We start from the raw sequence: 24,175 nt of genomic DNA on the forward strand, positions 1-24,175 counted from the left end.
AAAAAAAAAAAAAAAAAAAAAAAACTATGACTATTGCGGAGTTCAATTGCCTTGATTGTTCTAACTTGGGATAGTTTTACATTTTGATTTGCATGTTTTGCAGAGGTTGCATAGTTCGAAATGGAAATATTTTGGACTTTTTATAAAATATTGTACATTACAACTTTATCATGTTAAGACTAATTATTTGAATTATCATATAGCTTACATTTTGAAAAATATTGTTAGCTGAGTTAGTAGATTGATGATAATGTTGTATGAAAATGCAAATGTCATGGACTTTAAATTTTGATATCATCTACAATTTTTTTTTTTTTTTGATATTTTGAAAACAGCTAACATCAAGTAAAATGTTATTTATTTTTGTAATTTCATCTCTTTTTCTTATCTGTTTCTTTTTCTTGGGAATGAACAGGGAGAGAGAGAGAGCTACAAAGAAACTCTTCTGACTGAGAAGCCATGCAGACGCAGTTGACTCTTGTAAGTTGTTGTTCATGTTAATATTTCCATAAACCTGCACCACAATCCACATACTTAATTTGGGCAGAAATATAATATTTTAAATGTTTTTAAAAATTAAATATAATATTTTAACTCATTTTATTTTTATTGTATTCAATTATCTACTTGATTCTCCCCCTGAAAAGGAAAGAATAACCATATATGTTAATTTGTCATGAAATTAATTGATGTTTATTGTATAAAGAAAGTTAGAAATTTATTTAATAACATGTTGAGTCGTTTGCTAAACAATTAGAATTTTACTTCATTTTTTAAATTCAAGAACTGCTTAAGTAGAACTATTATAACTGATAAAATTTATAAAATTTATAAAATACTTTTAGTTATTTAAGTTTTATAATACTTTTTTTTATTAAAATACTATTTTCGTCTCTATGAGACTAACTATTATATTTTCAGATGTCTTACGGGTAATTTCAATAAAATTTAAAACAAATCTATGGTTAATTTGAAAATGTTTTAAAAATTTATAGAGACTAGTAAAGTTTTTTTATTTTTTATTTTTTGAAAAGTTAGAACTAATTTTAAATTTATTGAAAATATTAGGACTAAATTTAAAGAAAAGTATGGACTAAAATAGATCAAATGTCAATTTTATCAGCCACATACCTCAAGGAGATCGAGAAGGCCCCTCGAGACCTTGGCGCTCTAATTTCCTAGGAGAAATGCGCTCCTTTTATGCTTCGTTTAGCGTAAGTTCTCGTTCTAGCTATGGTGTATTTGTGGTTGTTGAGAAACTTGCAAGGGAAAGCCAAATAAATTGAATACGGAATTTTCTTGGGAAATTATTAGGCAATTTTGTTTTTCAATGAGTGTACTAATAATGATCGGATGTGGTAATTGTTGAGTTATTTTCTCCATGGCCTTACAATCGTTATTAAAACTCATTTGTTGAATATAGAGGGACTTCTTAGGCAGGCGGCATGATGCTGGTACTTGTGATGCTAAAACGAAAACAAAGAACTGCAAACAAGGAACTGAAAATTGCAGTTGATTTCTGAGGTGAGCTTTTTCCGTTTCTCTTTCTTGTGAGTCTATCAGTTGAGCTAATGATGTCTTTCTTCCAATGTCGGTTTAAATTTGATGGCGATGTTCAATCTCTGTCCCAACTGTTATGATGATCTGGGGATTTGTTTTTGTTTTCTGTGGGATAAGTTTTTTCATGTTATATTACTCATTGTTACTTATGTTGTATCACTCAGAAGAACCTGTGAAGACTGGACATCCAAAAATCACATATGCAGCAGACCTGAACCAGGTGAATTTCCTTTCACATGGAAGGTGTCCTTTTTGAACTATTTCTCTCCTCCAGTTTCACTTGTCATCCATTTATATGATTTTTTTTTTCACCCAAATTCATGCTGTTGCGCTGTGTTGAAACCTGCATGTTTAAGAAATGGGAGGCAGTCTCTCGTGACTCTCTGAATCGATGAGGTTGACGGCGATACGGAAGTGGCAAAAGTAGACAATATTTGCTAGTGGTAAATTTGGACTGTTTACAAATGGTATCAGAGCCAGACACCGGACATTGTGAGATCCTCCATTGGTTGGAGAGCGGAATGAAGCACTTTTTGTAAGGGTGTGGAAATCTCACCCTAACATACGTGTTTTAAAACCATGAGGCTAACGGTGATACGTAACGGGTCAAAGCAAATAATATCTATGTTAGCAGTGACTTTGGGCTATTAGAAATGATATCAGAGCAAGACACTGGTGTGCCAGTGAGAACGTTGGGTCCCTAAGGGATAGATTGTGAGATCCCCACAATGGTTGGAGCGGAGAGCGAAACATTCCTTGTAATTGTGTAAAAACCTCTCCAAGTAGATGTATTTTAAAGTCTTGAGAGAAAAGTCTAAAGAGGATAATATCTGGTAGTTGGTCGGGTCAATTTGTTGAGAATTGCTGGGAAGAATAGTCTCACCAAGACTGATTAAGAGGAGCATCGTGAGTTTATAAGTAAAAAACATCAGGTTTATTGGTATGGGTACCAATCCTCCAAAATTTTAAGCTTTCTCCTCTTCTTCTAATTGTAAATTTTCAGGTTTCTGGGGTTGTTGTTGCAGTGGAGGTGGTGGCTGGCGGGCATCCATTGATTTTGTCCCTGGAAGAACATCTCCTCCCTTGCTTGGAATTGCTTCCTCACTTATCTACGGAGAGTTTCATCCTTTTTAATAAGAAAGAACAAATTTGAAAGCACACAGTAAGTTAAGAAAACTGCAAGAAATTATTATTATCATCATCACATATGGCAGCCCCACCATATTAGAGGCCATATACATGTGGGAATAAAATAGAGAAACAAATAAGCTTATGCAGACTATTTGCTAAAAGAAAGCCCCAAAGGAGAACAAGTTCATCTCCTCTGCCCCATACACACTAACTCTATTAATAAAATTAGAAATTCAACTAGAAACATAACAACTTATTGTTAATAATTAGACCACACTCACGCTCTGGGACTCAAGGAAAGTGTAATGTCTTGAAAAACCTTAAGCCTCTTCTCAATTTTCCTCTGAATTATGCCGCCGCCGCCGCCGGCGGTGCCGTCTCTGGCATTGGTTGCCGCTCTCTTCTCTGGTTCATTGGTTGTGCCCAGAACTGCAGCAAGAATAGCCTCTTCAAAGTCACTGTCATCAGGCAACATTGCTGTCAGTTTGTCTGTCTCCTCGGAAGTAGGAGGACATGGCCTTGTCTTAGTTTCAGCTACAAATGGCCTTTTTATTTCCACTATGTCACTCACTCTCATTGAACTGGCTGCATTTCCAGACCTTGTTCTCTTCAGACCTTCAGGAAATTGGTTGTTTCCTATGGGAGGAACTTTGGTAATGGATGGTTCACTAACAAATTTTGATGAGAAGAATGGTTGGGCTGCAATATTCAATGAATTCCCTAAAGGAATTTGAACTTGTTTGATAAATTTCTGCTGTGATTGTTGGTGAGGAGGAGGAGGAGGAGGCACCATCTGGGCGTTTGCTAACAAGTTCATATCAATGTTCTCATCACCAAAATCATCTTGAATAACAACCCTACTAGGATTTGTGACTGGCAAGGCTGTTGTTGCTTGATCCTTGCAAGGCTGAGGCTGCCAAATCGACGAAGAACCGAGGAACGCATCGAAAAGCCGCCTCTGTTCGAGCCTGTCACCGCCCCTATTCATCATCTCAGACGAAAGATCTTGGAGCATCTGTTGTGCTCTTTCATAAGCTTTGAGATGGGAATCCGTTCCTCTTGGCCCATCTGCCACTGCTGGCTTTACTCTTCGTAGATTCTCTTTAGCCTCTGATATTCTTCCTTGTTTCATCAAGCAGATTCCCAGGTTGCACATTTTGTTATTATCCGGTGCTATTGAGAGTGCTTTCCTGTAAGCATCTTCTGCTTCAACGTAGTTGTTGTGCTGCATCAATGCCCATCCCAAATTACCCTGAAAAAACCCAGAAAAAAAATATCAGATTAATCACTGATTAATCCATGTTTAAGTTCTTGAAGAACTTGTTCAAGATCTTACCAGTAATCTAGTTGCTTCTTGCTCAACTGAGACTTGGAACTTCTTTCCTTGAGATCTGGCTGTTTTTGTTCTCTTCCCATTGAACGCTAATCCTTGTTGAATCAACAATAGTTTATGCTTCAATAGAGCTATCTGATCATCCAACCTTCCACATCTCTGTGGATTTAGATTTGAAATTGTCCAGAAAAATTATCAGTTTCCGTCACAATTAAGAACAAAGGCAGTAAAGAAAGGAAAATTAAAGAGACCTTGTATAGATCCAGAAGAATATTATCCAGAGACTCCTGAGCCTGATCGGAACACCGACTCCGCAACGATTTAATTGCTTCGATTGCTTCTTCGGCTCGATTCTGCTGTTTCATAACAATCGCCATATCTTTCAAGGCACTATCAACTCTGTCCCCTGCATTAATGGCAGCCCAAAAGAGAGGAATCGCCTTATCCGGATCCTTATCCACCAACTGAGCGAACAGAGTAAGAAGAAATCATCAGTATACCAACAAATTGAATCAAAAACCTGCAAATAGAAATGAAATTGCCAGAGAAACTCATATTCAAAGCTCTAGAAATCTTGCCTGAACATTCTTTGCCCTAACGTAGGGCGTATCCCCGACAGGAACCTTGTGAGTGACATGGAATGACTCGGATCGGAGCCGGGAGATGCCGAGAGGCTTCGCCGGAGAAGAAGGGGCGGATTTGGAAGGCCTGAAGCCCGGAGGAGCGTTCCACATGTCCTGCAGCATTGTGGAATTCTGAGAATGAAGTTGGAAGAAGAAGAGTGAAAGGGCCGCAGGGAAATGGGGTTTGGGTTTCAGAGTGAGAGAGGAAGCCGAAATGGAGGGGGGCTAATATCAGGAAATTTTTGAATTTTGTGACCGTTGGGAGGGTTACTGTTTCTGCAACTAGCCGTTGCATGTTCCACGTTCGAAAAGTTATATTATATTATTGATGCAAAAACTTTCTCTGTCATCTAATATATTTCTGGAATCCAAAAAATGAAAAGAAAACAAAATATCATTATTTTGATTTGATTTTTAAAAAATGTGTCTAAGATTTTGCAAGTACTACTAGTTTTAAGAACAATTATACTTGTTTTTCATAATAAATAAATAAATTATAAAAAACTCCACCTATCGTAATAAAAATGAAGTGCAGCCTATTCGTCACTTTTAATTAACATCGGTACAGGGTACGGCGAGGCAGTCTCCTGCGCGCTCATACATACCTAGCTCAGCCATTAGAGTTAGAGTTCATTCACGGTTAACTTACCACTAGGTGTAGATCCGATAGTGACAAAGGCAAGGGTTCCGAGAATAACCCCAAAAAGTTTTATTTTAACCAAAAATATTTTTTTAAAAATACTGACAAGACACTAATATATAGAAGACACTAATATATAGAAAACGAATACTTGATATGATTTACAATATCATTATATTATTTTTCATGAACATTTAATTAGAAATTTTAGGTTTGATTTAGTAATACATAATTCAAGTAATTGATTTTAAAATAAGATTTTCAATCATCAAATTTAATTTCTAATAAAATTTTTAAAAAAATCATAATTACTACCATTAGAAAACTTATAAACGATCTACAGCAATCAATAAAATTCTACAATTAAAATGATCAATAATGTGTTCCAAGTCAAAAATACATATGTTTACTTGTGTTTCGAAGTTTGGAACAAATTGGATAAAGCCCATTAGAGAGGAGATATTGGGCCGGGCCCAATTAATATCCAACGGTCCATGTACTCTCATTAAACATACAGAGCTTCAAAGAACTACATGTAAAATAGTGAAGGTTTCCATCTCTTCGCAAACAGCAAATAGACAACTGCAATTAACGAGAACGCTGTGATTTAAAGAATAGAGGAGGCTGCACAAGGCAGGCAACTCTCATATGCAGTGAAGGCATTCAACTCGGAGTCAAATCACAGCGCTCGAAAGCTGTCTACTTTATCAAGTCTAGCTGTACCTGAGCTTGACGATTCGCCCATGGCATCGGGAGAAGCTGCTCGTTGGGACGATTCTCTCTTCAATGAAGTTGGTATTCCAGAGATCTCCTGAACAAGAAACAACAACCGTGTTCTTTTATGGTGTGATATCTTAATAGGTGCAAAAGGGAAGATTTCCATGAATCTAAACGAATGGAGTTGGGTATTAATTTTTCCTCTAATACACCCTAAGTCCACCGCTAGCAGATATTGTCTACTTTGGCCTGTTACGTATCGTCGTCGGCCTCTGGTTTTAGAACAAGTCTACTAGGGAGAGGTTTCCACACCCTTATAAGGAATGTTTCGGTCCGTTCTCCAACCGATGTTAGATCTCACAATCTACCCTCTTTGGGGCCAGCGTCCTCGCTGGCATACTGTCTAGTGTCTGGCTCAGATACGACTGTAACAACTCAAAACTACTGTTGGCAGATATTGACCACTTTAGTCTATTACGTAAGTCCAAGATTCTTATGTGAAAACAATGTTCAAGTGCAAAGGAATTAAAGATAACAAAGTGAGTGATCAAGTGTGCAACTCATGATAAGAATGGGCGTTGTTCTCAATTCAATATAAATGTAAATGGGAAAACTAAAGTTACTCTATCATATTCTATTAAATAAACACAACCAAAAGTAAAGGAATTCTACAATTATCAATGAGAAGTCTAAGGAAGGAAAATTTACCTTCATCAAATGAAATCTCAAATCGCATGGTCTTACTTGATTACCAATACAAGCCATCACAAATTTTGAATATTGAAACATTACATCAGCAGCAGCTTGTTTTTTCTCATCAGTCTGCAAATTTGTCATGTTTATAATCAGAAGGACAGCACAAAAGACAGAAACATAGATGGCAAGGAAGCCTAACTCAATTACAAATGGCTCATGAACACTTCAGTTAGAACAGGAAGCCATCTTTAGGCATAACAACAGAACTGACCTAATGCCCTTAAAGTAAATCCTAGGCTTCTCCATATGGACATCAAATATGGACGATAATAGGTCCAAAACTAGTGACACACAGATTTCTAACTTTTTGATGCTCAAAATCTAAGCACATGATATTACCAAATATCCTACAAAAGTTAAATCATACTCAGCTCTCTGTGCATCAACAGAATTTCAGAAAATTCTGGGGACCAAAAAAGGATTGAATAATAGTAGGCAATTGTAGAAACTGGAAAGCATTATTACAACAAATTCAGACAGAAACAAAGTAGCAAAATCAGGAACTCCACGAACAACGCATCCATATAGAATAAAAGCTAGTTAATGTAAGTTCTGTAACTTAGAAACTAGGGATCGGAAAGAATTTTTTAGAAATGTACTAAACTCAAAAGGAAAATAACATCCTAAATCTTAAACCCGTTCAATCACCACTATATTAACTGGATTTCGTTTCTCATGACCGCCACTTCAAAGATGCGAAATCTTTTACAGAAAGACAGTAATTCACGACATCTTTTACAAGAACATGACTATTTCACTCTCACTATTGAAAAAGGAAATAAAGAATATCGAATGTTACTAGTCACCACTCAGCAAAGTTGAAAAAGGCTAAATCTATCTAAGCAATAAGCTCAAACTTTAAAGATTGAATCAAAATCCACAAAATTCTGCATAACAGAAATTCTAGCAGGCGATAACTGTTGCAGAACAAAGTTAGTAGATCTAACCATGAAATAACCTTAAGACGACGAGAACTGCAAAATCAACAGGAGAGGGGGGAAAAGGGGGGGATGACTTGAGAACCTTGATTTTTAGCGCAAGATCGCATAATTAATGGCCATAAGTGCGATAAAAGGGACTCGATTCATATGAACATGATGAAGAGTTCAAGATGAAGAAGGTCGAGGGTTATGAAGGAGGAAATTTCCATACCTCATAGTCATCTTTCATGGCTGTGCTCCGTTCGAGGGACGATCTCTTACAATGATGCAGGCGGAGAAACTATATTTGATAACGCGTTTCGAAACTGGGCTTCCGATTCTCAACTTCGGGGCTGTATTTTTTTGGGTTATTTTATTTCATTTCATTAGCAGGTTAAGAAAAAATTTCTTCGGAAACTTTTAATTCTAAAATAACCTAGAATTCAAAATTATTTTATGTTCATGAATTTTATTTTTCAATGAGACAAATAAAATTAACTCCTTCAGTTGATATTAACTATCTCTCTGTTTATTTGAGTATATATTTATATTTATTTAAATAAATATACATTTTTAGTATTATACATCATTTAATAAATTTTAAAATATTACAATTTAAACGAGAAATAATATTCAACTTTATCGCTTTGCATCATCAGAATCTAAAAAATCACCCATCGAATCTACCATACTTGAAACATGTTACTGATGACTTAATCAATTGAGTTATACTCTAATAAGTAATACAAATGATAATAAAAAAATTAAAAGTTTACTATTGGATGAAACCCGAGTGAAGGAAGAATCCTCCCGTTTACCTAGTTCAATCAGGTGAAGGAGTGAAGGAGTTTACCGAGTTCAAGCAAGAATAAAGAGGAGCGAAGCAACGAGACCGTAAAGGATAGGAAAAGGTGAATGAGTTTACGGTTCAATCCGGGAAGGGAAGATAGAAAATAAGTTAATATTTGAAGGATCAAAACTGAAATCTCAAAATTTAGGAATTAAGATAAAAATTAATAAATAAATGAGGCCAAAACCATATCAAAACCATGTGATTGTCACTTACCCATCCAAAAAAACAAATTTGGACACTGGAATTTCCTTCCCAAAGTCTCAAACTTCCAAAATGTCCCTGTTCTGAATGAAGAGTTGACAGAACTGGTCCATCACTGAGCAATTTTATGAACCCACTAGCAAGAAGAACATTGCAGCCAAGTTAATCTCTAGTTCCTATTCAAATTCATACAAATCTCTTTAGGCTCACCTCCAACAAGCTCATGCATCACAACAGTATTTGGAGCACTATTTAGACCTTCTCAACGACAATACAAATCAGACCATTTTGGAATCCCATTGAAATAGGGCATTTTTCAGAGGCTACATCTATGGCCACCTCATGTCAATGATACACACAATGCTAACGTTTGAAATTTCAAAATAAGATTTGACGATTCATGCACTACACCAGATAAGTAAAAGATTAAGAAATGCCTGAAGAAATGGAGGAAAAGGGTTCATGTTTCCTTGGGAGGAGCCTTCTTTGCAGCCTCGGCAGCTGCCTTTTCTGCTTCAATCTCTGCAACGAGAGCATCAATTTCAGCTTCTTCCAGTTGTCGCAGTCCTTGCTCTTTTGTCATCACGGCAACCTCTATGTTCTTTCCCCCACTCTCAACAACCTGCATTTAAGCGAGAAAATAATTCATTGTTTTTCCAACGATTTGGCAAGTGATATTGTTATGCATAACATTTTAGATCCATAAGAAAAATGGCATGCCCATCTACACGACTCGTTCCTTACAATAGCCAGTGAACCAGAAATGGACTAAAGAAGCAAAACAGAGCTAATATGAAATCTAAACATACCAAACATAGATATCCCCATCAGCCCCAAGAGCTATTTAGACACGAAGGTCATAAGAACTACAATATAATCTATACGTATCTTTGGATGTCAATTCAATTTCCACATCAAAAGTGGTTACGTGATTTTTAATTCTTGCCAGCTGTGTTACTGGATTGCATTGTGATATATTTATATTACATACTACAGGATGATTAAATCGTCAATATCGATCATGAAAGTTTTATGCCTGCTTATCACTTACTAGCAAGGAACTAATGGGGGAAAGTAGAGACAGTAGTGTAAAATAAGCTCCCCCCTCCCCCAATTTATTTCTCAACTTACCATTCCTGTAATAGTACCAACCAAAATATATGTATTTAGCCATAGAACCACCAAAGGTCATATCATGCATCCACGAGCTACTTGAGATGGTAATCTATTCAGGTCCAAATAATATGATGAAAGCAACAACGGGAAAATCCGTGAATTTAGCTGAGTGGCATCCTAACTAAATTTAGAAAGATATCTCCAAATCTAATCGAAATGAGCAGCTCAAGATGATTATGGTGCACTGAAGTAGTTGAGTGACCCTAGCATGTCACTCGTAGATTACACTATTCAATGGGAGACAGGAAAATTACAGCAAGATTCTCAAAATTATAAGATGTTATACTTGGGTTCCTCATAACATAATAATAATAATAATGATAAGCTTTCTGAAGTGACTTTATCAACGTATATGCAAAACCTAATGAAAAGTATTAATGTGCTCACCTCAAGTAATGCACGGATAGCAAGCTTCACAGTTTCCTGACCAGAAGTCTCCTTATAATTTTTCTCTAAGAATTCTCTTATTGAATTGGAGTTTCTACCAGTTGCGTTTGCTTTCCAAGCTGAAAATGTCCCAGAAGGATCTGTCTGGTACAGTGAGGGTGCGCCAGTATATGGATCAAAACCTATAATCAAGGTTGAGAGGCCAAATGGTCGTACTCCACCACTTTGAGTATACTTCTGCTGAAGACCTGCAATGTAACGAGTAATATATTCCACAGTTACTGGATCCTCAACAGTCAGCCGATGGCTTTGACACTCAATGCGAGCTCTATTTATCAAGACACGTGCATCTGCCTTGAGCCCAGCACAAGCAAGTGCAATATGATTATCAAGATTCACAATCTTCCTCACAGATCTGAAAACAAAAGGCAAATATCAGTAATGGTTATTTCACTGAATAGAAGATGTATAAAATATACTCCAGCGTATATAAATTATGGTAAGGACATAGAACTTTCTTCTGCCAAGACAATCATTCATGATACCGCCATTAATGGCATACAACACGGTCATCTTAGTATAACAAAGTAAGCATTCCAACGAATTGAACAAACCAGAACTGTTAATGCCAGTTGAAGATTGGTTGCGTTGCGTTGTATCATTAAATTTCAAAATGTCCTCCGGTTAGACATCAATAGGATAAGTCAAGGTATTTTTTTAACATATTACCGCCAGAAGAGAGCACAGAAGTTATGTTACTCCCATAAAGCAAAATCACATTAAATTAGCAGATTAATGGATCACTTGTTGGAAAAATACAATAACGTCTGAAATCCTTTAGCGCCAAACTGCAATTACACGCATTCGTCACTCAGAAGATTCAGTAATTTTGGCAGGGAATACCAATTCCAGTATCTCTAGTGCACAATACTCGATCAAGCTAAATTTTGCAAAGCATATCAAGGAAATTAATCAGAAACCATCGAACCTATCAGAAAATTCAAACACTAGCCATAAAGAAGCCCAAGTGATCTCAATAAATCTCGGACCTTCACCATTCCATTTCCTCAAATAAAATAGATCCATCCACAAGCAGGAACCGACAATACAATGGAAATATCAGAGATAAAGCGGAAGAACCTTGAGTCCTGGAGCTTAGGCGCAGCCTTCTTCTCAACACCGAGGACGACAGTATCAGTGCCACGAACACCGACAGCGGCGTTGCCCTTCCGCACGGCTTCGAGAGCGTATTCCACTTGAAACAAATGACCATCGGGGGAGAAGACAGTGATAGCCCTATCGTATCGCGCCATTGTTCTCTCGCTTCAGCTCTTTCGCACCCTGCTTTTTGCAGCGGCAATCTTAGAAAGAAACCCGACTTGAGCGACAAGGTAACACTCTCTCTTTCTCAGTTCTTTTCTTTTCCCTCTTTTCTTTTTTCTTTTTCATTAACCATTATTTAATAATAATAATAATAATTATTATTATTTAATCGAACAACTGCAATGTTTGGTTAAAATTGTAATTAATCCTTTATTTGATGTTTTTTTTTTCTTTTCTTTCTTCTTCTTTATTTATTTATTTATTTTAAATATAAAGTAGAATTTAAAGAAAATTACAAATTTGATCTCATTTCTATTAATTCTTTTAATTATAATATTTTACGATATAGCTCTAAATTCAAATATTACCTTTTAAATGAGTACTTAAATTTATAATTTTGTATATGTTAATCTCCTATTATTAATTCCATCTGTTTAACATTTTAATTTTACATTATTTATCTTATTTAAGAATTATATAATGAAATAATTTTGAATTGATTCAAACATTTGGAGACATAAATGTTAAGTTTGTTAAGTATTAAACTTAAGATACGAATTTAATATACGAAAAATAATAAGTAAAAAAAATATCGAAAAGCCCTTTAAATTAATACTTATTCTTGTATTATAATTGAAAAAAATCACAAACATAGACCTCAAGATCTTCAATTTTTCTTAAATAAGAATAAAAATAACATTTCTCTTATCTCTCTCACATTCCTCCTTTCTCTACCCATTGGGGACTGCATTGAAATCACTGCACAAATCTATGGAAATCTCCAGCAAGTTATGCAACAAATCCAATATTTGGGTTGAAAAGTTCATTCAAGTTCTACCAAATTTGAACACAAAAGGACATTTTCTCCATATTTAGGTGTAGAGGAACTGGAACCTGCTTGAACCTTGAAATCTCCTGTTATATGATTATGTGATATCGAGATATAGAGCAACATGAAGGAAAAGAAGAGTTTTTGTATTAAAAAGTTATGAGGGTTTAGCTTTTACAATCGAGAGGTACTTCAAAGACTGGACAAGCATATCATTTTCATTCAATAAACAAAATGTGTTCGTGAAAAGAAAATGTTTCAAAGCTACTGCTCCTCTCCTCTCACATGTGAAGGAATTCTACGGCCTTTGACAATGAAGAAGATAAAGATATCAAGATCCACAACGGATGGAGGCACACAGCAGATACAACATATTTTACCAGAAAAATATAATGATTTTGAAACGGGTGACAATGGTGAGGATCTGATAATAGGCATCTTCCTTGACGTCTGTGGATTCTGGGTTTAAAACACTGCGGTCAAAATGCATCACTTCTCATCTTCTTTCGATGCCTTGTCGTTGTTTTTCTTATCCTGCAGCAAAAATGTAGCATGTGTAAAAATAATACACGTTCGAGTTCGTTGTCTTCGTTTTTGGCTAATATGATTGGTTGATAGATGAAACGGTGAAGGAAAAAAGAAAGCCTAGTACTAAATAATAAATTCTGATTGTCAACGAACTAAAGATGTAGAAAGATACTTACCGATACCCTCGGGTAAAAACAGTTATATTTATCTTTGCAAATTTTCTTTTTTAGTTCAACAATACGAGGGAGGCGGGGATTTGATCCTTGTACTCATTGGTCAAGGATATATTTCTTAATCAGTTAAGCTCAACTACTTATTATCGTTGCAATGTCATCAGTTAGATTTACAGTTTACACGACTTACCTCTGATTGGCTTTGCATGGAAGCAAGCAAATCTTTTACAGAAGGATCATTTGGATCTACGCCTGGAAGCTGCAAAAGAATTCTTGCTGTTATTTAACTGGAAGTAGAGCCAGCCCCAGTGAGAGTATGCTTAAATTTCTCAATATAGAGAAGGAAAATGAGGGAGAAAAAGATGAAGTAAACGTACTGAAGCTAAAATAGAAGACACAAAGGACTGATCGGCCAATAGTTTGCTCATATCTGTCTCGCTTGTCGAATCACTGGAAGCTTCCTGCACAGACAACTGAAGAGCTGCAAGCCAACTATCAGATGGATGGTTTTGTAGGAACATGCTAAGAAGCATGATACGGACACAACACAACAATGACATGTTTGTTAGTATATACATTTTTTCATTTACTAATATGAATTTTTCATTATTGAAAAATCTAGGTCACAGACACAAGTATGACAAGTATGTGTTAAAATATAATGCATATCAATTTTATACCAAAAAGAAACTCAAAATCAATAAGTTTATTTATAAATTTATAGGCTCAAAAGATCAATAAGTTCGATATATTTTGCTTACAAATTTTATTATTTTTCTCCTAAATTACTATCGTTAGTATGTTTAAAAAATGTTGAACCCATATTCACTTTATACAACTAGTGTCAAACACATGTCTTTTGTGCTAACAAGTGTCCGGCACAAACAAGTTAGCCAAATTAAAGTGGCTATGCTTCTTAACAGTCAACTATCAATGGATAATTCCTCTTATTTGTTATTTATTACCAACTCAGACCCAGAACATTATAAATTTCATGAAGCCAATAGGGTGATCAAGTAATGCTTTATGGAGTTTTCTCTACAAACTCTAATGATAAAAGGATGCTTGATGAAGAGAACGTCGTGAAAAACTAAATGATGGGAAAACATGAAACAGCAAAAGACTTACCAAGTGCCAAATCAGGATCGTCTGCTGCTGCTTCTGACATGTCAATGTCTCGTGTGTCACTGGTTGCAGAAGGAGTATCCATTGACATAGCAAGGGCTTGTTCTAGCAGCGCATTCTCATCATCCTATTAATCAAAATCAAGTCAAATAATAAGAACTGTTTTTCCCTTTCTGCCAATAACTTGTCGCAAAGGGCAGCATAGATATTCAAATTGGAGAAAAAAGGGGATCAAATCGTTTAGAGGCTAAAGGTTAAAATCAAATTACTCTGAAAAGCTAAAGTTTAAAAGCGCAGTCTAGCAAACAAAAACTGCTGTAAAAACAATTTTCTAAAAGCCAAGCTACACTGACCATTAAATCAGCAGTCTTGTTTTCAGCATCAGAAGTTGCATGTCCAGGACGCTCAGTCATAGTTGCATCCTGTGAGCCGGATGGCTGCTCAGCTCCTTTTTCTTGCTTTGCATTCTCCTCTGCAGACTTCTTAGCAGCTGCCTCTTGTCTGGCCCTCTCCTCTTCCATTGAAACTCTAAGAGCAAGGGCAAGTTCAGGATCTAAGTTGGGATCAACTCCAAAATCAAAACCAGATACGCCACCAGCAGCAGCAGCAGCAGCTGCTGCAGCAAAACCACTTCCACCCTCCCCGTCTCCAGTGAAGATAGGTGTACTGAAATCAAACAAAGCAAACTCAAGATGAGAATATAACGTGTTATCACACAAGCAATACAAAAGATCTTGAAATAGAAAGGAGTCAAAGGCCAACCTGATGAGTACGTCAGAGAGCACATTTGGACCAGCAGGAGCATGAACAATGTGACTGGTGTCATTACTGTTCACAGCTGCCAGAAGACTTTCCAGTTTCTCAGGTTTCCCATCATCTTCTTCCCCAAAATCAACAATATCAAGGGCCACATTGTTCTTCTTCAACTTCCTTCCTATCATCTCCAGTAACTTTTTTTCATGTTTGACAGGACTGCATCAGACATTGTGTAATGATAAATTAGTATATACTGAAATCTTTGTTTTGAGAAGCTAAAAGTGGATTCTCAAAGTTCATCTTGGCAGGATTTTTAATTACTCCAAAGCTAAGAAGGGAAATATTCCACGTAATTAAAGTCTTCCTTTGAATATTACCCTTATGGAAGGCATAAAGACAAAAGAAAAAAATTATTAGATTTTTTCATATTCACATTGGCTAATTAAGATTAACAATTTGAGTTTGAGAAGCATTTATTGCCAAAGGTACAGCGCACTAAGCATCAAACATGACCGTTGTGGGTAAGTTGACAACAGTCTTGGTGGTAGGGAGGTAAAAAAATTTTAAAAACATACCTTCCAACAAACACTATAATCCTTTGTTGCTGCTTTTTGTTCTGACGATGCTTAAGAGCCAACTGAGCCACCTGGATGCTAGCTGCCAAGTTAATCTCACCGCCAATCTCCAAACCTAGATTAACGTTTGGGAAGTAGTTTCAACAACTTAGAATATGAATAGATGGACTAAAACTGATAAATCAAATAAAGCAATACAAACTACCAATTTCCTATCCAACAATTTATAATGTTTTTTAGTTCAGCAGTAACCAGTACTCCAGGAGAAACTGATGTGACTTCCTATAATAATACAACTACAAGAAATTGAATCCTAAACCATCATTCAAAAGAAGCTTCAATTTGTGATGGACTCAGACAATTGAAGAGAATAAAAAAGGGCCAACACTTAGATACAGCAGATTGGTCTCTGGTGGCACGTCTGCAATGCTACATCTACAAAAAAAATAGGGTAAATGCAACTAACCATGCATGCATGCCAGTATCTTGCCAAGGTCAGTGGTGGGAGTGACCAGTACACGAACACCTTTTCCCGCCATTGTCAGAACCCCAACAGTATTCTCTGGATTAGACTGTCAGAACCCAAAATGTTCATTCACAACTCAGAATAACAATCCAGGCAAACACCGATAGGGACTAGTCGTCGTTAGAAGCAAATTCCAAATACAACATTATAAACCTCCTACTCATTCCTTCTAACGAAACTTTTAACAACAAAGCAATTGTCAGGATTTGTTTTCTCATAAAATGAAGAAATAAAGCAGAATCCCAATTAAGCAATATAACTGATAATGAAGTGTATCCTACATTTTTACAGATTTCCACATCTAAACCAGCTAGAGGAAATCAGAATACGGGTTCAAGATTAGTTACCTGCGTCTTGGCTCCACAAATAAGATTGATGGCATCTGCTTGAGCTTGAAATCTCGAAGGAGCGTAATCGCCATTCCGCATCCATTCGGAGTTGTCAATACATATCATCGTCGCCTGACTCAATCGAGAGAAAGATAGTCAGAATTTAGTAAACCCTAGCTTGCGAAAACAATAGCAGGAAAACCATGAAATCCTCGAATTCAGCAAATTCAATCAATCTCGAACTATGAGAAAATTGAACATTTGAGAAAGTAAAACAGAAACTACAAGATGAAATTTACCTCGAGCACCATGGTTGCAGAACCAGAAGGGGTAGAACTATGGAAGACAAAGCTGGCGCGCTACACGAACACTTCGATCTTTGCCGCAAACCTTGCTTGTTGCCTAAACCAAAGAGGATGTAATCTAGTGCTTCGCAGTATAGTATATTTGTTATCTCTGGCCAAAGACAAGGCGGCACGTAGGACATCTCTAACAAAATGGTTTATAATTTTCTTCTCAGAAATGGAACCCTTGATTTGCCACGGTTCAGATTGGACCGTGTCTGAGCCGGACCAGAATTTGAGTCGGCCCCGAGTGAAGTGAATCTTAACACGTCGTTTCGTTCTCAACCGTCGGATCTTAAGTCCATTGGAGACGCCCGAAGTTTATCAGTTCAGTCGCAGTGCGGTGGCGGTCGATGAGATGCGAAGGATGGATTGCAACAAGCCGATCACCAAGGCTTCATCTCTGAGATGGAAAATTCTCCGTCAAGCGCTTATTCCTCGATCTTCCTCCTGCAATGGTATCGTGAAGTTTCTTCACTCACTGTTTAATCACTGTTTACAGACAATTACTTGCCATTCTGCTTTTCGATGTTTCGACAGATGATCAGTCTGAAATGGATGCGAAGCGTATTTCTAGGAGGACTACGAACGGCTTCAATTTGATTCCCTCGTTTATCACGGATGATATTGGAGACGAAGGCACGGACGGTTTTTCTGTCTCGCGTCGCGATCGTCGCGTGTGCTACACATTGCCTATCGATGGAGCTCCCAAACTTTTCCTCAAGTCAGTTCCCTAAGTCATAATTCATGGTTGTCCTTTTGTTTAGTTCCAAGCACACTGTACATAATTGTTTCTGGACGTGGAATGTTTATACAGGCAAAGAATGGACGACGTTGCTGACCTTGATGACTTCAAGATCTGTAATAAATATGACATTGACAACACCGGGCTTGTTTGTTAGTTCTCTCTCTGCTAAGAAAATGTTTTGTTTTAGTTTGTTCTAGTTCATTAAATGTTACTGTAGAGGAATACATGTCAATTTCTTGGTTGTCGGCCTTTAGAGAAATATGATTCATCGGAGGACAAGAAAATGACGTTGGTGATTCTGTAAATTGATGAACTGAGTTAAACCGGAATGTTCAAAATTTATCTCAAGTTCAAATTGTACTTTGTTCTCTAATCTTGACACCTCTTTTGCTCATAGTTTGAGATGTTATGTTTTGATTTCTAAATATTTATAAATCTATTTTAATCGTTGTTGTCGTCTTTACCCGAATGATACGTCCACTTTGATATCGACACCCTTAGTGATTTCCTTCTCACGCACACATTGATGAGTTTCAGTGTCTTATCTCTGATTATACTGTTGAAATGGCACTTGTTCTTCTTGTTTATTTAATGTATTCTAAGTTTAGTTATACATCTATTTTGATGAGTAAATTTTCCTTCACAGGTCATTGGCCATCAGAAGATGTTCTTGCTTACTTCTGTTTGTTGCATTCGGACCTATTTAGGTTAGTTCAACAATGTTGCTCAGCCCCTTCTAGCAAACTTTTTCAGTTTTGAAGCTTAAGATGTGGTCTATGTTCTCTGCCCGTTTGATTCCAGACACAGGCCTCTGGGTTGTAAGGGTTAATCTTTTAAATCACTGTTCCAAGTACAGCCATATTTTAAAATGTCTTCTGGGGTACCCTTTTGAATCCAATTTTACAGATGTAAGAGAGTTATTGAGCTTGGATCTGGCTATGGCTTGGCTGGATTAGTTGTTGCTGCAAGTACAGAAGCATCAGAAGTTGTTATCACAGATGGAAATCCTCAAGTAGTTGAATGTATCCTCAATAATTCTATCATATTCTAGTGGTTTATGGTCAGCTGTGATAAATCTATTATCTTGTCTGTGATCATAAGTTACTTAGTAAAGCATTAGCACCTTTCCTTTGGATTTGATGATTCCTTCTTTAGCACCTAGATATTCAGCACAATATAGCAATTAACTCTAAAGCATTTGGTGGCACCAGAGTAGATTCTTTGACATTGCATTGGAATCAGGAAGAGGTTTCAAATATTTCCGGCAGTTTTGATCTCATTATTGCCAGTGACTGGTAAGTTTAAGTCCTTTCAATCTCAATAAATACCGTATCCATCAAACGTTCCTCAATGCAATCTTAGAAAAACAAGTACATAATGCGAGATGCATGTTTATCTTCTTTACTATGTATTTTCTTATAATTTATTCCTATATATGGATAAAAAAATTCTACCCCTTAAACTTATGAAGCAAAATAAATGTTATTCTCATCCTTTTGTCTTCTTTCAGTGCCATGATTATTTACGTTAATTTTTTGTTTATACTTTTGAAACAGCACTTTTTTTAAAGATTACCATAGAGGACTTGCTAGAATGGTCATGTCCTTGTTGAAAAAAGTAGAGTCATCAGAAGCTATATTTATTAGCCCCAGAAGAGGTGACTCACTCGTGAAGTTTCTAGAGGAAGTCAAAGCCAATGGTTTGCATTTCAGTGTGATAGAGGAGTATGATGCTGAAGTTTGGAAACGACACGAGAAATTCTCTAATGGTGATGACTCCTGGCCTGGATATGAAAAGGATGATTGCTATCCATTATTCGTCAGAATTACTCTCTGAATTCTTATTGCCCATTACATTTCCACCTCCGCGAATCATTTAGTCACCAAGAAGTAATCTTTTCATCTTCCCAATTTGATTTATTGAATTGCTATCATATTTGGTAGTTTCCATGCATTAGAGTAAACAAAGGTCTTCTGTTCTGTCAAAAGGAAGATGGCAATGAAGAACAATGGCAACAGGAGGCCCTCCCGTTTCTGTAAGAGAATCAAACTTATTATATCTTTTTAGTTGAGATTATTGCATGTCTGTTATCAAGTGCGATTAGGCTCTGGTATGTAATTGTGATTAACTTCGGACCGTTTTAATATGCATGCTATGTGGTTCCCAAGTAGCCCTTCTTTCAATTCTTAGCATCCCTTTATGCACATGTTTGTTAAATTTTATTATAGAAAATCAGTATAGCTTCAATCTTTGAACTTCATGGTAAACTTGGGTAAGTCCTTAGGGTATTACTTTCTCGGGTGTTAGGTGCTTATAAGCAGCTTGGGATGGCCTTTAGGTGTCTCTTGTCCGCCATTCTCAGCACATGGCCACATAGTCTTTGCTTTCAGCAGGTACCCATGGAGTTGTTCCAAAAACCATGGCTCTTTATAATTCTTTTGGGTTCTCTGGTCACACCTAGTAGTCGGATCTTGGCACCTACCAATCTATATGATGGTTTCTTTAGCCGGTGCCGTAGTTCCTTTCTGGATCAAAGATCCAATACTCAACGTGCTATGGGGCCACTGCTGTTAATTACGGTAGCTGGCTTTTCATACAGCTTTGTTGCTTACAGTCACCGGTGGTCGCCATTCCTGGTGGAACACATCTTCAACTGTTTGTTAGCTACGGCCATTTGATGCTGTTTTGACATTTATGGCTCTATTATTGTACTTGAGTAAGGTGTTGGGATGGAACATTTCAACCCAAATTGGTGGAGGGTGGGTGTCTCAGATGGCTGCCTTTCAGTTCCTGGTCCTACAACCGAAGGAGTTGTCCTCGAAGGTTGTCTTGTCCATTCCTTGGGCCGTTTGGATTAGGACATGGGATGATGATAAGGTGGGAATTAACGAGGGATTGAATCCCCTTGGAGAATTCACTATTAACTATACCATGGTTTTTTTGCATGCCCATGAGTAAGTGTATTGAACTAGTTGGAATTAGGGTTCATAGATTGAGTAAAGTTGGGTTACGTTCGGTCGAGTGAGACCATTTTAAAATCCATCTCAATTGTATGGATGGTAAAACAATATTAGGAATCGTGTGTATCATTTATTTAAAATTTTAATTTTAATAGAAGTAAAATGTTAATATATAAAACATCTATTTATTTTCAAAATATTGAATCTACCCATCCAAATCTTTTCAACACCACTAATTGGAATAATTAAATACATTCACTAATATATATATCAACCATGATTATAAAAATAAAATAAAATAAAAGCTTGAGATCCAAAATTTCAAATATTAATGGAATGAAATTGATGAATAATATTCAACATACAAAAGTAAATATGCTCCAAAAAAAAAAACGTAATTGATTATGAGTGATGAAAAGGAAGAACATGTTCCATTGGTTTAGAGTTGGAAAAAAAAAAGGCCCTTTGTGAGTTAGCAGTAGAAACAAATTTAGAAGAGGCATAGATATAATGTTCCACTCCCCATTGAGAAAGAAAAGGAACATTTCTATCTTTGCTTTTATTTTTATGCTTTTTCCTCTCCTTCCTCCCACCAACTTGTTCAACAATCCTTCCCTCTCCGTCTTCCCACCGACAAAACCCGTCAAATTCTCGTTATTTATGTAATCCATTGATCAAATAATTAAGAGAGTTCGTGTACATACAACTTACTGTTAGAAAAAACGAGTTTACTTTTATCAACTATACAAATTTTGAGAATAACCCGTCAACATGTTCTTAACTTAAAAGTCACTTAACATTTGTTTATTATAACAAATACGCATTAAATTAATTTTAATGTAAGTTGAAAAGGGGAAAAAATAAGTGTTAAGGGCATTAAGTATAGGTTTTTGAGGTATAAAGTAGAGATACCAAAGTGAGAAGAATCTTTCTTTTTTGATGTCCTATCAACACCATTTGCCCTTACCACCGCCCTATGTTGTTCTCCATGTGCTCGTCTCATGCATAAAACTAAGCAAAATCTTCCCTTTTTTGTTTACAAACTTTCGAAACTTCGAGTTATGAGTTCTTAAATTAGGAGACTCGAGTATAGGTTTTAAAAGCTTTGGACGTAGATCATTTTAACCCATTCCAAACTTACGAATACAAAAAAAAAAAAAAAACATATGCTTTTTGTCATAAAGGTGTTGACTTTGTGGGTATGTTATTCCAAATTCCCACTTATAAATTACCTTTCAAGCTTTGGAATCATCCAAATTCAACAAACCATAAAGCCAAATCAAAGTGCCTATTTATTGATTTCTTTATTACTCCATCTGTATATGAAAAGGCATCATCTTTTTGCCTTCAATTTTTTCACACAAATTAATATAATAAAGTATCCTACATTATTCATCTAAATGGTTCAATTAATCCCCTTTCTTATCCCTTCATCTCGAGAGAACGAGCAATAAAATCGATATCAAAATTGTCAAAGATTGAAATGTCAAGCTTGATTTCGTAGTCATGGAGGAATTCCCTATTGCCATATCTGCAAGCCAAGAATTACTCAAAGCTGCTCCTTGTATCGAGTCCGATCCCGATTCCAATCCCGACCCAGTTATTGGTTCTGACCCAGATTGCTCTGTTGTCGGTTCTGGTACCATCGGTGGCGAATCTCTCGAAGATTTTCGACTGACATTTAAAATAAAAGTTAATTTTCAAAATTAAATTTGGTCTTTTTTTTCTTTTATAATTTATTACCTTGGAGTAGAAGGGCAAAATGTGATGGTGTAATCAGCTCCTCTACAAGTGAATGTGCTCGTGGCATCGTCATAGGCGTAACTGTATGATCTGGGGCACGCGGATTTGAACATTAGTGAGTATATTGACGGTCGGCAAGTCGCTGGGGAGTTATACGCGCCGCTGCAACAGTATTCCGGCGTGGCAAATGCCTCACAAGCGCTTTTGCACGCGCCGCCGCCTTCTGCCTTCAATTCCACTGGGCAGAGCTGGTTCACGTTTGTAATGCAGCCGGTCGTCGCACACGTGCCTGACCCGCCAGTTCCCTCGACGATCATCGGCAAATTATAGCCATCAACCAGGCTGACGTCGTAAAAATCCTGAGAGCCGGAGCCGAGAGTGAATTCAGCTAAGGTGGCCGGCGGCGTGGCACCTGCGCCGTTGCACTCCATCTCACCAGAGCCGCAGTCGCCAGTGTTGCAGCTGCCACGGCCGGAGCCGTCAAAATCGCAGCCGGTACGGCCCCAAAACCGACCGGACCATCCTGTCGGAGCTTCTAAAGAGCGAGAATTTCCTTCTTTCAGCTCGAAACCCGTGGTTTCCAATTTGGGGCTGCCGGCGCTGGCGAGAATTCCCGGCCAGACAGTGAAATCGCACTTGTTAACGAACATAAATGTAGCACAAGAAACCTCTGTAAAACATAGCAAGAACATCAAAAAACAGAGCAATCAGATTGAACCAATTCTGCCACAGATTTCGTCAAGATTCTTAAAATTATCAAAAACAAGCGATTACCCATAATTCAAATTGAAAAAACAAAACATAAAACTCAAATTACCTTTGAAAAGAAGAAGCAAAACCAGGCTCGACAAGAAGAGACAAGAATGTCGGAAATGGCAGACCAGCTCCATTGAAATGCTCTGTTTTACCAAAAAAAATTGGTTGATGTAATGGAATTGAAAAAATGGGTATGGTTTAATATGAATTAATTGAAGTGGGATTCAAAATATGCGATGTTTGGAGCAAGGAGATGGAAGAAAAATGGTGGAAGACAACAATGGCGGAAACAGGGGATTTTTTTGGAGTGAGAAATGGGTATGAGAGAGAAAGAATACTGGAGAAGAAAGTGGAGATCGCTGCAAATAAACTATTGGTTTTAACAATTCTGATAATGAGAGAGAAAAATGGAATAAAATGGGAAAGAAAGTAGATGGAGAGAGTGGTGAGAGAACCTTAGCATGGCGATGCTCTGTTACTTATAAATGAAAACGTGACCGTTTAAAGGGAAATCCTTAATGCCCCGTCACCGACATCTCTCTCACTCACCGACCAATCATGTTCACTTATAAGTGCAGGTTGAGATCGTCCCTATAAAAACTATTTACATTTGACAAAGCTCGTCCATTTGGATTAGTCCAAGCTCGTATAGTTGCACGTGAGATTGCACGAGGCGTTAACATTGTATTTTAGAGCTATTTCTATTAGGGACAACCATCGATCAATATGTTGTTCTATTGAAGTACTCGAATTCGGTCACCGCTTGTTGGCTCTAGTGGATAACTCAACATCCCTATGTACCTTGAGGTAATAACTTATGTCCCATAATTCTTAAGATCTATTGTTGAAATTCGTTTTTCATAGTCAATTGATCCATCTTCGAAATTGATAGAGTTCGAAGCTTTACGAACACATACTAGAGAGGAAGATTAAGAACACTTATGTTTCGGATTGTAGGGAGGAATGACTTCCCAATTTGCATCCGGATCTTGCAATAGAAGACCGAATGTTCTATAGTATCTCTATCACCTCCACATAACACAGGTCCGAAATGACCACAAAACTCTTTTTGTAAAAATCTTCCACATAACAATATGGATCTTAATTAAGATTTAAAATTTTCACATGACTTTCCACCTAACTTTGTTATTCTTGAGGTAACT

At 36.9% G+C, this 24,175-nt stretch overlaps 6 protein-coding genes and 1 long non-coding RNA gene across 12 annotated transcripts; 2 read left to right on the forward strand and 5 right to left on the reverse strand.

The window, feature by feature from the left end:
• Window positions 1–416: 416 nt before the first annotated feature.
• LOC111433585 lies at window positions 417–2,645 on the forward strand. Of its 2 annotated transcripts, none has more exons than XR_002708835.1 (5): window positions 417–480; window positions 1,124–1,214; window positions 1,424–1,524; window positions 1,725–1,780; window positions 2,564–2,645. It is a non-coding gene; the product is annotated as an uncharacterized LOC111433585 (long non-coding RNA). The 2 variants fall into 2 exon arrangements; XR_002708837.1 differs by lacking the exon at window positions 2,564–2,645 and adding an exon at window positions 1,917–2,252.
• Window positions 2,646–2,764: 119 nt separating this feature from the next.
• Window positions 2,765–4,913, reverse strand: LOC111433581 (protein POLLENLESS 3-LIKE 2-like). Its single transcript, XM_023070657.1, has 4 exons — window positions 4,603–4,913; window positions 4,276–4,488; window positions 4,028–4,183; window positions 2,765–3,943 (listed from the first exon to the last, which is right to left on the reverse strand). The coding sequence occupies exons 1-4, from the start codon at window positions 4,768–4,770 to the stop codon at window positions 2,969–2,971; spliced, it is 1,512 nt and encodes a 503-aa protein (XP_022926425.1). The 5' UTR covers window positions 4,771–4,913; the 3' UTR covers window positions 2,765–2,968.
• Window positions 4,914–5,628: 715 nt separating this feature from the next.
• Window positions 5,629–8,048, reverse strand: LOC111433498. Of its 3 annotated transcripts, none has more exons than XM_023070538.1 (4): window positions 7,708–7,852; window positions 6,713–6,826; window positions 6,011–6,098; window positions 5,629–5,869 (listed from the first exon to the last, which is right to left on the reverse strand). In XM_023070538.1, the coding sequence occupies exons 1-4, from the start codon at window positions 7,708–7,710 to the stop codon at window positions 5,817–5,819; spliced, it is 258 nt and encodes an 85-aa protein (XP_022926306.1). In that variant the 5' UTR covers window positions 7,711–7,852; the 3' UTR covers window positions 5,629–5,816. The 3 variants fall into 3 exon arrangements, with proteins under 3 accessions (XP_022926306.1, XP_022926303.1, XP_022926304.1); XM_023070535.1 differs by lacking the exon at window positions 7,708–7,852 and adding an exon at window positions 7,913–8,048 and having other exon boundaries at window positions 5,643–5,869; XM_023070536.1 differs by lacking the exon at window positions 7,708–7,852 and adding an exon at window positions 7,913–8,048 and having other exon boundaries at window positions 5,643–6,098.
• An 840-nt stretch (window positions 8,049–8,888) lies between these two features.
• LOC111433920 (proteasome subunit alpha type-7) lies at window positions 8,889–11,717 on the reverse strand. Its single transcript, XM_023071194.1, has 3 exons — window positions 11,438–11,717; window positions 10,298–10,712; window positions 8,889–9,356 (listed from the first exon to the last, which is right to left on the reverse strand). Exons 1-3 carry the CDS (start codon window positions 11,608–11,610, stop codon window positions 9,195–9,197), a joined length of 750 nt encoding a protein of 249 aa, XP_022926962.1. The 5' UTR covers window positions 11,611–11,717; the 3' UTR covers window positions 8,889–9,194.
• Window positions 11,718–12,576: 859 nt separating this feature from the next.
• LOC111433551 (26S proteasome non-ATPase regulatory subunit 4 homolog) lies at window positions 12,577–17,132 on the reverse strand. 2 transcript variants are annotated; one of them, XR_002708834.1, is made up of 11 exons: window positions 16,761–17,132; window positions 16,480–16,593; window positions 16,073–16,178; window positions 15,607–15,721; window positions 15,038–15,247; window positions 14,629–14,941; window positions 14,279–14,402; window positions 13,528–13,631; window positions 13,341–13,409; window positions 12,864–12,983; window positions 12,577–12,791 (listed from the first exon to the last, which is right to left on the reverse strand). XR_002708834.1 is itself a non-coding variant. In XM_023070621.1 (10 exons), exons 1-10 carry the CDS (start codon window positions 16,770–16,772, stop codon window positions 12,939–12,941), a joined length of 1,212 nt encoding a protein of 403 aa, XP_022926389.1. In that variant the 5' UTR covers window positions 16,773–17,132; the 3' UTR covers window positions 12,577–12,938. The 2 variants fall into 2 exon arrangements, 1 of the variants encoding a protein (XP_022926389.1); XM_023070621.1 differs by having other exon boundaries at window positions 12,577–12,983.
• Window positions 17,125–19,736, forward strand: LOC111433553 (calmodulin-lysine N-methyltransferase). The gene is made up of 7 exons (XM_023070625.1): window positions 17,125–17,263; window positions 17,346–17,529; window positions 17,623–17,702; window positions 18,200–18,260; window positions 18,460–18,575; window positions 18,716–18,848; window positions 19,110–19,736. Exons 1-7 carry the CDS (start codon window positions 17,164–17,166, stop codon window positions 19,387–19,389), a joined length of 954 nt encoding a protein of 317 aa, XP_022926393.1. The 5' UTR covers window positions 17,125–17,163; the 3' UTR covers window positions 19,390–19,736.
• A 2,048-nt stretch (window positions 19,737–21,784) lies between these two features.
• Window positions 21,785–23,466, reverse strand: LOC111433552 (thaumatin-like protein 1). 2 transcript variants are annotated; one of them, XM_023070623.1, is made up of 3 exons: window positions 23,074–23,466; window positions 22,257–22,926; window positions 21,785–22,172 (listed from the first exon to the last, which is right to left on the reverse strand). In XM_023070623.1, exons 1-3 carry the CDS (start codon window positions 23,144–23,146, stop codon window positions 21,944–21,946), a joined length of 972 nt encoding a protein of 323 aa, XP_022926391.1. In that variant the 5' UTR covers window positions 23,147–23,466; the 3' UTR covers window positions 21,785–21,943. The 2 variants fall into 2 exon arrangements, with proteins under 2 accessions (XP_022926391.1, XP_022926390.1); XM_023070622.1 differs by having other exon boundaries at window positions 21,785–22,187.
• Between the last annotated feature and the right edge of the window lie 709 nt (window positions 23,467–24,175).

Source organism: Cucurbita moschata, unplaced genomic scaffold (genome assembly GCF_002738365.1).
Source record: "Cucurbita moschata cultivar Rifu unplaced genomic scaffold, Cmos_1.0 Cmo_Scf00043, whole genome shotgun sequence".
In the NCBI taxonomy this organism is placed as follows: Eukaryota; Viridiplantae; Streptophyta; class Magnoliopsida; order Cucurbitales; family Cucurbitaceae; genus Cucurbita; species Cucurbita moschata.

Bases quoted from the DNA above. Each gene is read 5' to 3' on its own strand.
- LOC111433551 (XM_023070621.1), bottom strand. The intron at 16,179-16,479 runs GTAACTAATCTT...GGGTTCTGACAG, and splicing joins TTTGTGGAGCCAAGACGCAG to TCTAATCCAGAGAATACTGT. The intron at 15,248-15,606 runs GTATGTTTTTAA...TGTCTGATGCAG, and splicing joins ATTATAGTGTTTGTTGGAAG to TCCTGTCAAACATGAAAAAA.
- LOC111433553 (XM_023070625.1), top strand. From the start codon at position 17,164: ATGCGAAGGATGGATTGCAACAAGCCGATCACCAAGGCTTCATCTCTG. The intron at 17,264-17,345 runs GTATCGTGAAGT...ATGTTTCGACAG, and splicing joins TCGATCTTCCTCCTGCAATG to ATGATCAGTCTGAAATGGAT. The intron at 17,703-18,199 runs GTTAGTTCTCTC...TTTCCTTCACAG, and splicing joins TGACAACACCGGGCTTGTTT to GTCATTGGCCATCAGAAGAT.
- LOC111433920 (XM_023071194.1), bottom strand. From the start codon at position 11,610: ATGGCGCGATACGATAGGGCTATCACTGTCTTCTCCCCCGATGGTCAT. The intron at 10,713-11,437 runs GTTCTTCCGCTT...TTTTGTTTTCAG, and splicing joins CCTAAGCTCCAGGACTCAAG to ATCTGTGAGGAAGATTGTGA. The intron at 9,357-10,297 runs GTGAGCACATTA...GCTTAAATGCAG, and splicing joins CTATCCGTGCATTACTTGAG to GTTGTTGAGAGTGGGGGAAA.
- LOC111433552 (XM_023070622.1), bottom strand. From the start codon at position 23,146: ATGGAGCTGGTCTGCCATTTCCGACATTCTTGTCTCTTCTTGTCGAGC. The intron at 22,927-23,073 runs GTAATTTGAGTT...TATGTTTTACAG, and splicing joins TTTGCTTCTTCTTTTCAAAG to AGGTTTCTTGTGCTACATTT. The intron at 22,188-22,256 runs GTAATAAATTAT...TTTAAATGTCAG, and splicing joins TTTTGCCCTTCTACTCCAAG to TCGAAAATCTTCGAGAGATT.
- LOC111433581 (XM_023070657.1), bottom strand. From the start codon at position 4,770: ATGCTGCAGGACATGTGGAACGCTCCTCCGGGCTTCAGGCCTTCCAAA. The intron at 4,184-4,275 runs GTCTCTTTAATT...CTAAATCCACAG, and splicing joins TTCTTCTGGATCTATACAAG to AGATGTGGAAGGTTGGATGA. The intron at 3,944-4,027 runs GTAAGATCTTGA...GGGTTTTTTCAG, and splicing joins AAGAAGCAACTAGATTACTG to GGTAATTTGGGATGGGCATT.
- LOC111433498 (XM_023070535.1), bottom strand. The intron at 6,099-6,712 runs GTAAATTTTCCT...TTTCTTGTTCAG, and splicing joins TGAGATTTCATTTGATGAAG to GAGATCTCTGGAATACCAAC. The intron at 5,870-6,010 runs GTACAGCTAGAC...CGTTAATTGCAG, and splicing joins GGGCGAATCGTCAAGCTCAG to TTGTCTATTTGCTGTTTGCG.